The following is an 18,359-nucleotide window of genomic DNA, read 5'->3' as shown; positions in this document are numbered from 1 at the left end:
GTCAGCTCGGTTACGACTGTCAGATGTATTGATCTGGTCTGGCACAAAGCCCGGCCCACGGTGCACTCCTCCAACCAGACAAAAGCAAACACTCCCTGAATACAAGGGGATGGCTATTAATAATAGATCCAGGTGTCTGTGGCTGAGGACTGTATTACTACAGACCTTTCTATTATCTGTCTTGAAGTGATACAGTGCTTGGCAGACCAAATGGTGTCTGCTCATTCATTTGTTCCGGCCCAAATCACTTCTATCGCCATAATCTGATAATCTGCCATGTTTGAAGCGTGGCTTTCCCTTTTAGTCTTTGCCGCCTGTCGGCATAGCATGCCTGTCTGTCTCCCAACATCCCATTTATGTTTTATCAACGGACCTACACGTTTTTTTTTTACTAGGATACTGTCAGTGGTGGAAAGTACCTTTACTCAAGTACTGTATTTACGTATAATTTTGAGATATTTTTACATGAGTATTTCCAATACTTTTACTTCTACTCCACTACACCTCGGATCCAAATATTGTACTTTTACTACTCTACAATTAGTTGAAAACTTGAGTTACTAGTTAGTTTGGAGATTTCAATTATTATTACAAAACATACATTAACCACTTCAGCCCTATATAACTTTCGACTATTTGAAAATAGCCGATCTACAAGCTCACGATGCGTCGTAATGCGACACATTGTGAGATTGTAGATCTGCTAAGATTTGTATAGCCTATACATTTGAAATTTTGAAATGGGACATTCTGCACAATGAGTACTTTCGACTTTTGGTACTTATTTTGAAACCAATACTTCTGTACTTTTATTCCGGAGTTTTACTTACATAGTTGTTCTATATATTGCAGCATTGATACCTTTACTTAAGTAAAACATGTTTTTCCACTTTTTTCCACCACTGAAGGTAGGTATCGCTCCTGTCTCCTGTCTCCTGTCGTCCTTAATTTCGGTCTGACGCAGCCCCCCCTCCAATCACAGAACCGGGATGGGGCTTCTTTTTTATTTTTTTATTTTTAAGTAAACACATATGAATAAGTCAGCAGGCTCCAGGGCTCACGTCAGGAGGCATCTAGTTGTTGATCATCTGACGCCAGTGGGGCCCCCCTCTGCTAATTGCTTGGGGAAGGCAACGCTGTGTGCATTAGCTTCCAGTGTACTGATGGCCAGTGGACCATATTAATCAAGATGCTAAGAGGGAGCTGCGGATCAGCTGTGCGTGTGTGCGTGGGTGTATATCTGTGTCTGTATCTGTGTATTAGCCTACACACATGCATGTGCATACAAGACGTGGGGAATCAATGTCAACAGGGGAATCAATCCCAACAGTGGAACTCATTATCTGTAATAAAAATACAAAATAAAAGTGAATACTCTTTTTAAAAAATCTTAAAGAAATATTATTGGGAGAGATCACACAATTGGATTGATTGATTTTGTACACCTATATTATCTATATATCTTTGGCATTTTAATGTAATTGTAATTTAGACTGACAAGTGTCAGTTGTTTGTATGTATAGGCCTATTGTATGTTGTTTTTATGCTGTGATGTTTCATGTGGACCACAGGAAGACTAGTGACCGCTGCAGCGGAAGCTAATGGGGATCCAAATAAAGAGCGTGTGCACCGTGTGCACCGTGTGCACCGTGTGCACCGTGTGCACCGTGTGCACCGTGTGCACCGTGTGCACCGTGTGCAACACAGACAGGGATAGGGAGGAATAGGGAGACGGGACGGGATAAGAGTGCGTGCCAAGATGCAGTACCAGCTTTGATCTAGAGAGGACACTGTTTGACTTTTCACTTCTCAGCATCCGCCATGGCCATGCAGCCATTCCACTGAAGCTATTGATGTATTGAGTGAATTAATTAACATATGCTCTTACAGTCACACCCTGCCATGTGACCAGGTTGCTATACTGTCAGGCATGGATGCCCGTGAAGGAGAGTGGTGTGTGTGTGTGTGTGTGTGTGTGTGTGTGTGTGTGTGTGTGTGTGTGTGTGTGCGTGTGCGTGTGCGTGTGCATGCTGACACTATGGCCACAGAGACACTTACAAGTACAGGTCAAGTTCTATACTTTCCCAAAGGTCATGCCCACTTGCCTGAAAAGTAAATCAAATGAATACTTAATCCAATCGATAACTGCCAAGTGGCGACAGTCATTCTGAGAATCTGAATGAGCTCAACTGCTACAGTAGTTTGTAAAAAGGTAGCATTATTTGTTCTTCATGAATAACCAATGATATTTAATGAAGACTGTTGCTTCCTCATTCAAACACGCTTGCCCGTCGGCCAACCAGAAAGCAAACTCCACTTGCCCGAACCTTTTTGCCACGGGCAATCAGGCAACCGTTAGTGTCAACCCGCGTGTGTGTGTGTGTGTGTGTGTGTGTGTGTGTGTGTGTGTGTGTGTGTGTGTGTGTGTGTGTGTGTGTGTGTGTGTGTGTGTGTGTGTGTGTGTGTGTGTGTGTGTGTGTGTGTGTGTGTGTGTGTGTGTGTGTGTGTGTGTGTGTGTGTGTGCGTGCGTGCGTGCGTGCGTGCGTGCGTGCGTGCGTGCGTGCGTGCGCACGCGCTCATGTGTGTGTTATTGCTTCAAATGTAATGGAAAAACATACTTCTCTTGTGCTGAAGAATGCAAAACGATTGTGCTGTGGCCTCGAAAACACAATAGTCGATGTCAATGGGCTGTTTTGTTGTGTAAGGGCGAGGAATCTGTGAGACATTTCCTGTAAATGTCACCAAATATCCCTGTGCGGGTCTGAGAGCGAAGTCAGAGGCGAACAAAGTTCAAATTTAGTTTGGGATTTGGGGATGTGGCAGCTCCATTTTTTTGGCGCTGGCTGAAACGCTCCGAACACCGCCAAGTGAATTAAAAGCTCACGCCAGAAGAATTCACCCTCCATCCACCCTCCTGCTTGCTTTTTTGCTGCTGTCAATTTTTCTTTTTCAGGTCAGTGCTTCTGGGAGACGTGAGAGGGAGAAAGAGAAAGAGGCTGATATGGAGAAGGTGGGAGGCAGCGAGATAGAGGGAGGTGGGGGGGGGGAGAGAGGGAGAGGGATATGGGATAGAGAGAGAGGGAGGTGGGGGGGGGCAGAAGGAGAGGGATATGGGGAATAGAAGGGGGGATTGGGGAGAGAGAGATGGGATGGAATGGGAGAGCAAATTGAGACGGCTGAATCCGAGTCCCTGGGCATGGGCCATGTCAGTGGAACGGCCCGTAAATAACCTCCTTTATTAGGCCTGTAATGATCCCCGATGAATATTGACAGCCGGGGCTATGATGACTTTGTAGCTGCATATCAGTAATTAAGTTTCAAAGGAGCGTGCGGCAGAGGTAAGGTCATATTGATCTCCCCGTGCAACGCAACAACATGCCACAGTGTAGCAGCATGTCAATGTAGCAGCAGAGACCGGCGCACGCACGCACGCACGCACGCACGCACGCACGCACGCACGCACGCACGCACGCACGCACGCACGCACGCACGCACGGCCGTCTGGAGCAGAGGCGCTTCGTGAATTCACAGGACTCTCTCTCTCTCTTTCTCTCTCTCTCTCTCTCTAGTGGTGGAAACTGGAAAGTAACTAAGTACATTTACTTGTACAATGTTGAGGTATTTGTACTTTACTTGAGTATGTCAAATTTCTGTAATTTTACTTACTACTAGATTACAAAACATACAGTAACCACTTCAACCACATTTCGGCCATTTGAAAATAGCAGATCTATTAGCTATTTTCAAAAGATTTTTATACATTTAAAATTTTAAACAGGACATTTCGCACAATGATTACTTTCTACTTTTCGCACTTTAAGTACATTTTGATGCCAATATTTTTGTACTTTTACTCAAGTACATTTTGAATTCCGGACTTTTACTTGTATGCACAGTAGCCTACATTGCAGTATTGATACTTTTACTCAAGTAAAAAATGTGAGTACTTTTTCCACCACTGCTCTCTCTCTCTCTCTCTCTTCCTCCCTCCCTAGACATGGAGACACGCACACACACACACACACACACACACACACACACACACACACACACACACACACACACACACACACACACACACACACACGAACGGATGACAACCAATCACATTGGTGGGTCAGAGCAATTTCAGTTAATGGGAATTCCTGGCGCCTCCATAACACCGTAAACGCTTTCTTCTCATGGGGATCAATCTGTAAAATTGTGATGGCAAAAATATGTACAAAGTATCTGCGGTAGATCTCACGGAACAAATCAGAGCCTATTGGGAGCGGCAGGGGTTTCACATGCCGTGTGGTGGTGGCTGGCTGGCTGGTTCCGTGTGCAGGAGAAGATGAATAATTTAGGGAACACAAAGAAATCAATGTGGCATCTTTAGTTAATTTGATTTGCCGCATTAGAGAACAACTGGCTGCCTTATCTAACCCATTTCGGGCGGGAACCCCTTTTGGTGTTTTAAACATTATGTTATAATTTAGCTATTGAAAAATAGCAGATCTACAAGCTCATAGCGCGCCACCGAGTGGCGCGCTATGAGCTTGTAGATCTGCTATTTTTGAAAAATCGTAAAAATGTGGCACAAATCTTTGAAAATATATTCTTTCAGAAGACTTTTTATCTATTTCGACGTCAGGTCTAAATGGGCTAATTACACACACATATGCTTGGGTAATTGTTGCAATGTCAATAGCAAACAGGGTACGTCCCTCTGAACAACTTTAGGCTTCTGAAGGTAAAACCTTGAAGTCACCCATTAAGCCTTTGAGGCAGAGATCTGAGCTTGGTTGTTTGTTGTCGGACAGGTTCGGTGCTAAGGAGGGTTATTATTGGGCCAGTGGTTCCCAAAGCTGGGTCCGGGGACCCCCAGGTGTCCTTGACGGAGTTCCAGGGGGTCCCCAGGTAAATGATAGTTTGGAACCGATGGCATCAAGGCCCACCAAAATACATTTTAGTCGACTAAATCAACTGTAGATTTAGTCGACTAAAATATTGTGATATTTAGTCGACTAAAACTAGACTAAAGGTGGTTGGACACTGGATGTGTTTTTCGGAAAACTGACGGAAAAACGCAGCTAAAAATCGGAAAACGCGTCCAGTGTGGTGACAAAAATGTGACTAAATCTAAATGAAAACTATTCAAACTAAAATCTAAATTTGCTGTCAAAAACACTGTATAAGCTACCCTGCACATTTGAATTAAACTTATATATAAGTATATATAAGCAATACGGGTAACACGTGAGGGTTGAGAGAATGCTGTGATTATTTAAAATCTGCAACGTTATAATGCATAATTACATTTATGCTCCGTCGTATGGTGGTGGTGTACGTGTGCCGGAAATAGCAGATCTACAAGACTACAACAATGCGTTGAGCTTGTAGATCATCTATTTTTCAGCACCTGACGCCGTCGTGTGACGAAGCATAAATCCGGCTTAAACCGGTTTAGTCTCATCGCAAATCTTGGGTCTGAACTAGGCTTGCTACTGTACAACCTTGTCGGATCCGCCTTAGTGCAGTGTAGAGTGCTGCACTTCTTATTTTTCCTGCAGCATTTGGCTCAATAGTGGCCTTATTTACACAGCGCCATAATATCCTGCTGACAACAATCTGTGTAAATGCCACACGCCAGCTATGAAATGCGACAACAACATTATAAGCCATTCTGCTAAGCTGGGGGGAAGCCCTAAGACTTGTGTATCGCTAGACACGCAGGAAGGAGGCTGGCTAAATGTTTGGACAGTGGCACTCTTTGATGTTCTCATTGCTTTTGGAAGTGAAGTGACACACACAATGTCTGTGATGTCAGCTGAGTCACAGTCACAGCTGCATATCCTAATATAGAAGGCACTGAAATACAGAAAAGCCAGGAGCAAAGATATGCAAATGTGTAATGAATATGCACATCGATAGGTCGCAGAGTTTAAAGTCTACTTTAGAATATTAATCCATTGAGACCTGGAACGCATCCATGTCACGTTAGCGTTTAACCACATTTACAACACACCATTAACCCATTTTGGGGCGGGAACCCCTTTTGGTGTTTTAAACATTGTTATAATTTAGCTATTGAAAAATAGCAGATCTACAAGCTCATAGCGCGCCACCGAGTGGCGCGCTATGAACTTGTAGGTCTGCTATTTTTGAAAAATCGTTAAAATGTGCCTCAAATCTTTCCGAAAATGATTTTTTCGACGTCAGGCCTGAATGGGTTAATCGTTCCAAAATACCTGAGGAAGCGTGTGCGTTCGTGTGCGTTTGTGTGTGTGCAGGGGAACGACTGCTAAAAGGGTAGCGGTTCCTCACCTGTCTGTCCGTTTTATTTGCCCCGAGACGACCTCAATTCAAAGCCGACATCTGCACTTAAAAAAACTCTGACGCTCACTTTGGTGGTTTCACACATCCGAAGCGATGCGGGTTAAATCATCACACAGCTTGCCGCTGTTCAAACACCCGCCGAGCGCTCTGTGTGCTTTGGGCTCGGTAGCATATGCGCCACCCCGTCATAATGCCATGTTTGTGGCCCTGTTGGGCTCTCTCTGTGCTCCCCCTCACTGCATTAGCTGATAGCCTGCCTCCTGTCAGGCTGCCCCACTTAATCCGGATGGTTGTAGTAGGCAAGTAGGGGAACCGTGGCCTGCCTCCCAGGCTGAGGGGGGATTATTACACCCATAAAAACAGGCGTTTTAATGGCCTTTCTGATTTCCTCTGATGTGTTCATATGGCTGGGGCCACTTGGGCACGCCATGACGCTATAAAACCGCTCCTTCATCTCTCCAGAGCCACCCTGCACACCCACCCTGTGTGACCCGCAGAGACCCACGCTGACCTTGACCGGCCGGGTTAGCGCGTTGTGTTTGTATCTGTGATTGACTGTGTTTTTTCTGGTGTGTGTGTGTGTGTGTGTGTGTGTGTGCGTGCTGTGTGCCTGTAAGATGACCTCTGGGACTAGTCTACTAGACACGGCTGTCCATCTGAAACCCTTGTACCAATGATAAACACCTTTTCTATAACGTCTGTCACCGTCTCTCTTTGCTAGCGAAATGACACAGCTCAAACATTCCCCTGTGAGACAGTGCGAAGACCTAACTGATTATACTATTCCTGGCTCACCGCGAGCTGCGGCTGATGTAAAAGATATAGATATAGATACGGGAGAAAGAATGAATATCATTTTCTTTCTTTTTTTCTTCTCTCTCCTTTTTCCATGTAACTCCCTTCCCCTTTTCATCCTGGTGTAATTTGAAGCGCTTGAGTGATCATAGAGCGAGCCATCACCACCACATCTGAAAAGACACGTTCAGGTGCCCCGAGGCGGGCGACAAGAATCTATTTTCACTCCACTCCAGGTCGGTGAATATATCCGAGCAGCGTGCAGCTCTGTATATATACAACAAGGAAGGGACATTAATGTGGTGGCGCCGATGTTCACTTAGTTAAGCCTTTAAAATATGCAAATTTGGAACCTGTTTTTTTTACTTTCTTTTGTTGTTGCGGTTGTTCATGTGTAACAAATTCATCCCCTGCAGATGTTTATCTACTTACCAGGTAACACAAGGCGCGCACCTATTTGTAATTTCCGTTATGACAGAAGGGTACCGTGCATTGGATTTTCACACATCTCTATTTAGAGTAGCCAATTCGTTTTACCACGATTCAGTCATTTAACCTTCCCCTCACATGCCATAGACCATATGCACACGGCAGCCATCTTGCCATTAAGTTAATGGCATGGTGGCAACTAGCTGCAATTTGCAATTGACAGCCCATATATCCAAACAGAAAAGTCCTATCTGATTGTATTAAACGATGCCAAACTCACCAACAGCAGCTGTACAAAAAGCTTGAATTATCCTCTTTCTATCTGCAAAGTTTGTTTCATAAAAATCCACCGTAAACATGTTATGAGCTATACTTTCTGTCAATACATTCTGTGCAGGTGATATTTTTTCAAAGTGTTCCAAGTTTGAAAGCGAGCATACTTCCAAACTCTGACCAGTTGTGTTCATGTAGACGTCACCAAGCCGGGAGCACTGCCGTGGATTCAAACCTCTAGATCCCACGGTGGTGGACAGGTACTCCATCGCTACCCAAAGTGCCTCATTCTTTATTAACAATTAATCCATTCTGTACGGGAACCCCTTTTGGTGTTTTAACTAAGCATTATGTTATACTTTAGCTATTGAAAAATAGCAGACCTACGAGTGGCGCGCTACGAGCTTGTAGGTCTGCTATTTTTGAAAAATCGTAAAAATGCGGCACAAATCTTTGAATATATATTCTTTCAGAGCGAATGTTTTTTTTATTTCGACGTCGGGCCTAAATGGGTTAATATCCCTCACCAAGTCGAATTCTGTTTGCCGCAGGGAGACGATTTTGTCATCTCTCCCGTTTTGGCAGATCACTGGGCCATGAGCTCTTTCATCAATTTGGATGAACAACAGTGCTGCATGGCATCGTGCGGCCGCTCTGCCATCGGTTGAACAGGCTGAGCGACTGTGTTTTGTATGGACAACATTGGATCAGATGAGTGGCAGACACTCACAGAGCTGCACACATGCATGCCGCACTCAAACGCCATCTGTCGCCCACCCGTCCGTCCCCCCCCGCCCCCTCCACCTGCCACTCATGTCTGCCCTTCTTATTGCATTCATGGCCACAGCAGGGATACCGATCAATGACATACAGCGCCTAACAAGCCATATGACCTCCGTACGCTGCTCTAATGCTAATCAGGTTATAGAGGGTATATGCGCATGCATGAAGTGAATAGCAAATCGAGTGGCAAATCGAGTGGCAAAGTGAGTTTAACATTGTTTAACGTTGTTTAATGCAATCAGATAGGACCTTTCTGTTGGATGTATGGGCTGTCAAGGCCAGAACGTATTTTTTTTGCCACTCAGTAGGCGTTCCTGCATAACTTCCGGGTTTGATGATGATGTCACACGCATACCCTCTATTGGCTACAAACTTCCTATCAAGTGAGTGCCAATGTATCAATGGAGTACAGTTGATAGGCGGATGGTCAATGGATTTTGTACGGCTGTCACGATTACAAATTTAAGTTGACGATGAATTGTCAAAGAAACAATTACGATCAACGATTTAATTGTGTTTTGGGATTGGAACGTATGAATAAAGAATACATTTCTGTTTGCCTGGTGATCAAGGGTCCTGCACACTGTCTTCACTTATTGAGCACTTACAGTATAGACCTTCATCATACCTGATGAAGGTCGTTTAGACCGAAACGTTGTCATCTGAATACAACTGCTGCTCTATAAGTGAAGTGAAGTGTGCGGGACACTTTTCTTCTCATGATTGGCATTTGGCCGCCGGCTCCTATACGCACCAGTCCTTGTAGGTGTGCACAAGGCCTTTTCTCTACAAATGCCTGGTGATCAAAAAATGCACAGGGCAGATATGACAAATAACTGAAATATACAAAGAAATTATTGACATTAATTATTTTTATACTTTAAAAGAAGAAGGTTAAAAAAAAGGAAATAGCTGATCTACAAGCTTACATTGTACCTGGTAGATCCATTTCCTTGGCACAGCCTGGCCAGTGGTGGAAAGTAACTTAAGTACATTTACTTAAATGGACACTTCACCCTTTTTGCGAATGACGCATATGTGCATGCGGTTTTAGATATTTTAGATTTTAGCAGTGAGCCCAGTGTCTATGATGTCATGGACACCTGGGCTCACTTCCTTCCTGGACTACAATTCCCATAATGCTTTGGTGCACTGCTCCTCCTTGTCTTAGAGTATATATTAATAGAGACGGCACCGGGAGGAAACCCTGAGGCGAAATAGACATAGTGGCCGAATTTGGCATTGCAGCTCGAGCCAGAACTGGTTCGTTGACTATCATTGCGCACATTCATGTTATTGGGGCATGACACGTGAACGCTTTGTTTCATACGTGAACGTGCGCAAATGACTCAATAAATGGTAAATGGTAAATGGTGCATTTATATAGCGCCTTTATCCAAGGCGCTTTACATAGATTGTGCATTACATTCACCCATTCACACACACATTCATACACCGATTGCGGCGGAAGCCATGCAAGGTACCAACCAGCACATCAGGAGCAATTTGGGGTTCAGTGTCTTGCCCAAGGACACTTCGACATGTAGCCAGGAGGAGCCGGGATTCGAACCGCCGACCCATGGATCATTGGACGACCTGCTCTACCTCTTGAGCCACAGTCGCCTCAATGATAGTCAACGGCACAGCGCGTTCACGATTTGGCCCAATCCATCCCAGAATGTTCCTACCCGGAAGGAGGAGTGAAATCGCCTCAACTTAATGCAAGTGGATGGGAGGAGAAATCCGGTGCCGTCTCTATTCATATATACTCTAAGCTCCTTGTGAATAGGGGGAGGGCTGTCTTACTGAGACAACATGTAGTCCAGGAAGTAAGTGAGCCCAGTGTCCATGACATCATAGACACATAGGCTCACTGCTAAAATCAAAAATATCTAAAAACACATATTACACACATAAAGACCAATACTTTTACTTCTACTCCACTACATCGAGGATCCAAATGTTGTACTTTTACTACACTGCGTTTATTTTAAAACATCAGTTACTAGTGACTTTGTAGATTTTGATTATTATTATAAAACATACATTAACCACTTTATGTACATATACATTTCGGCCATTTGAAAATAGCCGATCTACAAGCTCACAATCCGTCGCTATATGCGACACATTGTGAGCTTGTAGATATGCTATTTTCAAAAGATGTTTATACATTTGAAAACTTGAAATGAGATATTCTGCATAAAGAGTACTTTCTACTTTTGGTACTTTAAGTGCATTTTTATACCAATACTTAATTAAGTAATATTTGGAATTCGGGATTTTTACACAGCAGTATTGATACTTTTGGCCAGGCCAGGCCAGGTCATGCCACTGGTCGAAAACCGGCTCTGTGGAGTCGGCCTTAATGAGGAGGACGGGTGAGGTGGGGGTTGTTGGGTGGGAGGTGAGAAAGCATCCAGAGAAATGTTGATGATGGAGGTAGGGGGAGAGGGAGGGAGTGGAGGAGAGTGGGATGAGTGATGTAATTAGTGGAAAGCAGGGGTGAAGAGGTCGCGGCGGTGTGTGCGCGGGGGTCAAACAGAGTGCCGGGGGAGTAATGGTTGATGAATACGCGTCGTTAACCCTGCAAGGGGTGGGCCGTTCGATTTAACACGCTCAACGGAAAACAAAAGAAACTGGAATCAACTCGCCGCATTGTAAATCAAAGCATTGTGGCGGTATCGTGTGTGCACGTCGAGACACAAGTGCTTTCTGTCTGCATTGGTTTAGTTAGCCAACCGCTGTCCCTGTGCACACCGCGCAATCAATACTGCATGTTTTAGACCATGTAAGAATTGTAAACCAGGCTGTTTTCATGCAGAATAACAGGCGAGTGATAGCAAGAGAGAGTGGGCTTGAGAGAGAGAAATTCAATACATGACAGCGCTCTGCTGTTTAACTAACTGGCAGGGCTCTCTCACAGTCACACACACACGCACACGCACGCACACGCACGCACGCACGCACGCACGCGCACACACACACACACACACACACACACACACACACACACACACACACACACACACACACACACACATGCATGCACATAACAGTGATAACACGCACGATAGGGGCCTTCTAATATGCAAAACACACAGGAAGTGTGGATGCACCATGCAGCATATTTAGAGCACTAATGATCTATTTTGATTGATCTTGTACAGCCTTTCATCATGCTGTCTTTTCTGAGGTGACGCCAGTGCTCAGTGTGTGTAGTTGTGTTGTTGTCTGGACGTGTAAGGTTCTGACTGTCAGTATGTACTGTGTGTACGTACATATGTTTGCATATTTTGTGTGTGTGTGTGTGTGTGTGTGTGTGTGTGTGTGTGTGTGTGTGTGTGTGTGTGTGTGTGTGTGTGTGTGTGTGTGTGTGTGTGTGTGTGTGTGTGTGTGTGTGTGTGTGTGTGTGTGTGTGTGTGTGTGTGTAAATGGTAAATGGTGCATTTATATAGCGCCTTTATCCAAGGCGCTTTACATAGATTGTGCATTACATTCACCCATTCACACACACATTCATACACCGATGGCAGCGGAAACCATGCAAGGCACCAACTAGCACATCGGGAGCAATTAGGGGTTCAGTGTCTTGCTCAAGGACACTTCGACACTAACTCTGGGGGAGCCCGGGTTCGAGCTGGCAACCTTGCGGTTCCCATCCAGGCACTCTACCCCTGAGCCACCGCCACCCCTGTGTGTGTGTGTGTGTGTGTGTGTGTGTGTGTGTGTGTGTGTGTGTGTGTGTGTGTGTGTGTGTGTGTGTGTGTGTGTGTGTGTGTGTGTGTGTGTGTGTGTGTGTGTGTGTGTGTGTGTGTGTACTGAGGCACTACTGAGAATTGTATTTCTACCAGTGCGCATCTTGTGATATATATGTGTGTGTTTGCTCGCACAAACACACACATTAATGTTTGTGTGCTTGTATAGTATGTGGTCCTGTAACTGTGCTAGTGGACAGTGGAGGCTAGTTGTTCCTGTCAATAGTAAAACAAGCCAGGTGGGAGGAAAACAATAACTCTCAGAGGCAGAGCCAAGAAACACTTCTGACCAGGACAACCCACAGCCTCACAATGCAATGTGTACATGCATGCACAATTGCGCACGCATGCGCACACACACACACAAATCTGCACTGTAAGAAGATTTGAGTGTGTGCATGTTTTTATATGTCTCAGGATTCTGCAATGCATCGCAATGCATTGTCAATACAAGCAGTCAGATATACTGAACCACACATTTTATTTAGAATTATATAATACATGTAGTATTAAAATGATCTATAATTATATTTAGGCTTCGTTTATGTCACGTTGCTGCATCGATGCAGAATTGTGCACGGCCCGAAACGCGTTTCTGAATCGATTATTTTTATATGACACCACTACTGGAGAGAGCACTGTTGACATGCAGCCGACAAGTGTGTCTCAACATGGTGTCACGCACATTTCAACAGCCTATTTACAGACGAGGAGGGGAGGAGGAGCAATCTGGGTCAAGTCATTATGAACATCTGGGTGGCTGATGGAGATACAGGCAGGGTGGCTGGCTGGCTGGCTGGCTTGGACGGGCCACTCAAGCATGGGGGGAGGGAGGGGGTTAATTCAGCTGGGTCTTAATTATAATGAGGTCTACCAGAGGCAAATGGGACGGGCAGTGGCATCCGTGACTCCCTTGTGTGCTCTAAATGGAGAGGTATGAACTTAAAAACAAAGCCTATATAAGGAGAGATACCTGCATATTTCCAAATAGTATAGCCCGTGCGTTTAATATGCAAAACCGGCTTATGGGCTCGGGGTGTTTAAAAGGAACCAGGTGGAACCAGGTGGCTATTTGCAGTAGGCTTTTATTTATTTTTGCACTGGCCTGCACTGGGCCATTATTTTGCAATTCCAATTGGGCTGAAGAAACTGCAAATTATAGCCGCTGGGGTTATTTGGAAGGGATGTTTAATTCGCAAAAGGCGGAACCATGAAGGCGGCTATTTGAAGGAGGCTACTATTTGGAAATATACAGTAGCCTGCCTTTTTAGGGCTTGAATTGTACCCACCTCCTTGCCCCTGTGGGCTTGGTGCTAGAAACCTTTACTTGGGCCTGAACAAAACGACCCTCTGAGCACCACTCTGGGTTTTCTATTATCCTGGCATCTAAATCCCAGGCTCTTTAGCGGCTCAGTGGCTCATGCTTCTGGCCTGAGCCTAATCCTGCCGTTTGGAGAGACGCCAAGGCAACACGCCGCAGGGCGGACATCTAGGACCAGTTTACCATCCCACAGATTCTAATTGCAATCAGCTGGGGTGGATATCCCAGCTCCCAACCCCACCGAAATACTCTGCAGAGTCAAAACTGCAGTTTTGCTGTCATGAATTGTCCTGCCAGGCTGGGGTGAAAGCCAGGTTAGTTCAGAGGAATAGATAGCCCAGTAGCTGTCCGCAGCACTGCAGGGAATCCGAGCAGGGCGGTTATGGGTAAAATGTGGGCAGGCTGTCACAATCCATCAGAATGAAGCGCACTGACAAACGTGACGTCCAAGGTTACGGGGGGATTCGCTGCATTAACGCGCTGCGTCATTACCTCCGCCGGGCACCTCAAAATCACACCGCATTTCTTCTTTCATTTTGTACGTAGAAAACCTCTAGCGTAGCATTTCTAAAAAGAAACTCGATTGAGTTCCTCCATCTGCATAAGACAGGATAGCCGGTGGGCGGGAGGGAGAGCTATTTAGACCGCAGGGTCACGGAGGTGGCGTCTGCGCTGTCCTGGAGGAGCGGATATCAGTCTATCTGTTCTCGTCTGACATTAGCGGTTCAAGACCCCGGAAGACCCTGTAGCCCTGGAGGTCAGCCTAGCGGCCAGACAGCTGAATGTAAACGATAGCTGATTGGCAGTGGTGGTGGGAGTACATTTAATTTAATTTCCAATATTGTTTTACTTCTACTACATCTCAGATCCCGATATTGTACTTTTACTCCACTACATTTATGTGAAACCTTTGGTTACTAGTTACTTTGTAGATTTTGCTTATTATTACAAAACATAGACTAAACCACCTTATCCCTATACTGTACATTTCGGCCATTTGAAAATAGCCGATCTACAAACACAAAAGATGTTTTATACTTTTCATACATTTGAAAACTCATGCTGCATAATGCATTTTGATGCCAATACTTTTGTACTTCTATATACATTTTGAATTCTGGACTTTTACTTGTAACAGAGTATTTCTATATTGCCTTATTGATACTTTTATTTAAGTAAAACAATGTGAGTACCTTTTCCACCACTGGGAACAGATATCAGTCTATCTGTTCTCGTCTGACATTAGCGGTTCAAGACCCCTGAAGACCCTGTGGCCCCGGAGGTCAGCCTAGCGGCCAGACAACTGAATGTAAACGATAGCTGATCGGACAGCAAATGATATAGAGACGGATAGGAAACAGAGATGTAAGATAACGGCGTGATCAATATTTCTCTGGTAACGGGGATTTTCAAATTAAATTTCAGTTGTTAGCAGTGATTACTAGTCCTCATACAAATGGAGCTGCTTTGTGCGAGGTGGGGGTGGGAATTGAACGGTGTGGGCATAGCGGAAGTCACCGGGGGCAGAAGTGATGGACTCAGCCAGGGCAGAGGGGGATCGATGCGGCCGTGTGCAGGAGTGTGATATGCCTCGCTGATAAGTCCCTGTGTCTTTTGGGCTTCGGTATAATGGAGCGTAGAAGGTGTGCACGTTGCAGAAGGGAACATTTCATTTTCCTCAGATTCGATAGGTCTCAGGCTTTCAGGCTGAGTCCCAGGAAGGCTAGGCGTAAAAACACAGCTGGAAAGAAATGTGTGCTGAACAATGCTTTCTGTCTGTTTCCATTCACTGTGGGAGCTCTTTTTTCCCTCCAGTATTTGCACAGAGCACAGGAGTTCTCTCAGTAGAGCCAAGATAATATTTATTTTACTCGTATTAACAGTGGCTGTTGAAGCGTGATGGTGTTGCAGCTATTATGCCCATAATACAAAGACTTGCCTGATGGAAAAATGTGATTATTGACTTGATACACATTCATAAACAGAGGAAAGACTGTGTCTTTGACACTCCAGGTCTTTATGCATTCTTCTTTATTCAATAACATTTTGGCCACCTGCCTGGCCTTAATTCGACTCGAGATCAGAGAATTTCATCCGATGATCTCGAAGAGAGACGGAAAAACACATATATGGAACTGGAACGCGCATAGCGAAGGACAGAGAGAGAGAGAGAGAGAGAGCCCTTGTTGCCATGCAGTACGATGATGAAATCATGATGACTGTGATAATGAATGTGCAGATGATGGTTCAGCCTGTCAGATGGAGGAACAGACAGAAGAGGGACTCTCACATTTAGTGCTTCCATCTTGTGTTGCTCAATCCAGCTCTACAGTAATATGCTCTCGCAGTAATGAACCGTGTGTGTGTGTGTGTGTGTGTGTGTGTGTGTGTGTGTGTGTGTGTGTGTGTGTGTGTGTGTGTGTGTGTGTGTGTGTGTGTGTGTGTGTGTGTGTGTGTGTGTGTGTGTGTGTGTGTGTGTGTGTGTGTGTGTGTGTCACACATGAGTGTTTACATGTGTGCCAGGAACAGATGCTCCAAGAGTAGTTCTACAGGCCGTGTAGCAAAGGCACATGAATTGCACGGAGGAAGAAAGCCCTGCCATCATCCCCTAGATAAAAAGCAACCGCCGTCGTTTCTGCAGTGCTGTGTTTCGAGTGTACTTGAAGCTCTACTCGCAAACCCTCTTGATGTGCGTCAAAGAATTCCATCTGATCCTTGCTGACGGACAAAACATGCGTTAGTTGTTGGATTTCTGAAATAACCAGCACACAATACATGCATCCTTTTCACACCTTCTATTTACCTCTCTCGGAGAGATAAATAAACATAAATAAATGTGAAGATCTGGAGTGTGCTGACCTTCTGCCTTTGCAGATACTGTCTCTCTGTATACATGAGCACGTGTCTCCTTGAGTTTTATTGAGTTTCTCCCTTGAGGGCGTGACGCATGCATGCAGAGGAACATGAACCTACAGTTGGGTGCCACCGATATTGTCCCTTATCATTTGACCCATTTAGGCCTGACCTCAACATTTAAAAAAATCCTTCTAAATCCTCCAGTTTTCTGAAATAAATATTTTCACGATTTTTCAAAAATATCAGACCTACAAGCTCGTAGCGCGCCACTCGGTGGCGCGCTATGAGCTTGTAGATCTGCTATTTTTCAATAGCTAAATTATAACAATGTTTAAAACACCAAAAGGGGTTCCCGCCCAAAATGGGTTAACTGTCCTTTTGCGCAGATCACGCAAACCTCAGCAAAAAGAAAAGGACAATATCGATGGCCTCCAACTGTATTTGAGTTGCTAGTGCAGTGAGAGAAATCGCCCTGCCAGCTTCCTAAATGGCCATTTATGTCCTTTGGAGCTCCCGGGCCAAGCCAGAGGCACCGCAGAAGATTCAAATCCCTAGTCTACTACGCAGTGGTGGGCAGGAACTTACTACACCGGCTACACCTGGACACTCCGAGTGTGTGACACATTCTTTCTCCCATTCTTAAAGCTTTTACTCTATGATCAGCACCTCAACAATATTCCTATAGTACTTAATTTCCATTGGATAAAAAAAATCACACCCGTGACCCGTGTGATTGGTATACTGTACTGTACTGTACAGTACTGTACTGTACTGTACTGTACTGTACCGTTTTATTGTTAGTTATACTTTTTTTTAACAATTTGTGTGGCTTTCGCCTCAAAATGGAGAGAGAGATGGGGGGAAGACATGCAGTAAAAGCCGTCGGGATCGGGAGTCGAACCCGCCGCACACTGCCAGACTGGATTACCAGCCAAGGTGCCTGGACCTCTGAGCCATGGCCCAGGCCTTAGTTATACTTTTATTGTTATAGTTATAGTGCTCAGTGTGAATGGCCCTTTTAGGCTTCTCAAGTCACTTTAGGTCACCCAGCGGTATTGCAGCTGTTCGTACGCCAGACAGACAGACAGACATTGAGACATAGACACATGGAGACATAGAGACACACGCGGCCACTCATTTTCGTGGTTAGGCACCGCTCCAAAACGTTCACGCCACTCACCCGGTCTTGGCGAAGTTGGTCCAGTAGGTCATGACGACGGCGCTGAGCATGACGTCGTTCTTGGAGAAGTTGCAGGGGAACAGGTCGGTGGGGCCGATCATGGGGATGCCGAACACGTACGGGACCTCGTCCCCGTGCGCCGCGTCGGACCAGGCGGGCTTCATCAGGCTCTGGCAGTGGTGGTAGAAGGCGTAGAAGTATGTGGGCGAGCCGTAGCGCGCGTGCAGGTCGGCCGTCACCACCGAGGGCTCCACCCACTGGTGGTCGGTGAACAGCGCCACCAGGGTCTTGCGCCGCGTCTCCGGGTTGTCGCGGTCGGCCCAGTCCGTGTACATGAACTTGATGGTCTCGCGCAGCGTGTCCTTGCCCTCCGGGTAGCCGTACAGGCTGTCCACAAAGTCGGACACGGAGAAGTCGAAGTCGTTGCCTGAGACGCCGTCCTACAATTAAAAAATTTACAATTTAGGCATTTGGCAGACGCTCTTAATCCAGAGCCAATTACAGTAAGCAAGAACAGAACATGGTAAATTGGTAATGCGTCAAATACATAAAAATAGTCATCAAGAAAGAATCATACGTAAGCTAAGAACCTAACAGTGGTAAATCTATATAATGAAACTATGCGTATACACTGACTATAGAGTGC

The 18,359-nt window shown here is 45.4% G+C and overlaps 1 protein-coding gene across 1 annotated transcript in view; it reads right to left on the bottom strand.

Moving 5' to 3' along the window:
• Positions 1-18,359, bottom strand: part of nlgn3a (neuroligin 3a) — a gene marked incomplete at its 3' end in the record, with an annotated part of 226,338 nt that overhangs the window by 1,670 nt on the left and 206,309 nt on the right. The window contains 1 exon segment of the mRNA XM_079507939.1: positions 17,714-18,153. Within this exon segment, the coding sequence (XP_079364065.1) occupies positions 17,714-18,153 (440 nt within the window).

Source organism: Electrona antarctica, assembly GCF_951216825.1.
Source record: "Electrona antarctica genome assembly, chromosome: 1".
Lineage (NCBI taxonomy): Eukaryota > Metazoa > Chordata > Actinopteri > Myctophiformes > Myctophidae > Electrona > Electrona antarctica.
This window is presented reverse-complemented; position numbering and strand designations above follow the sequence as displayed.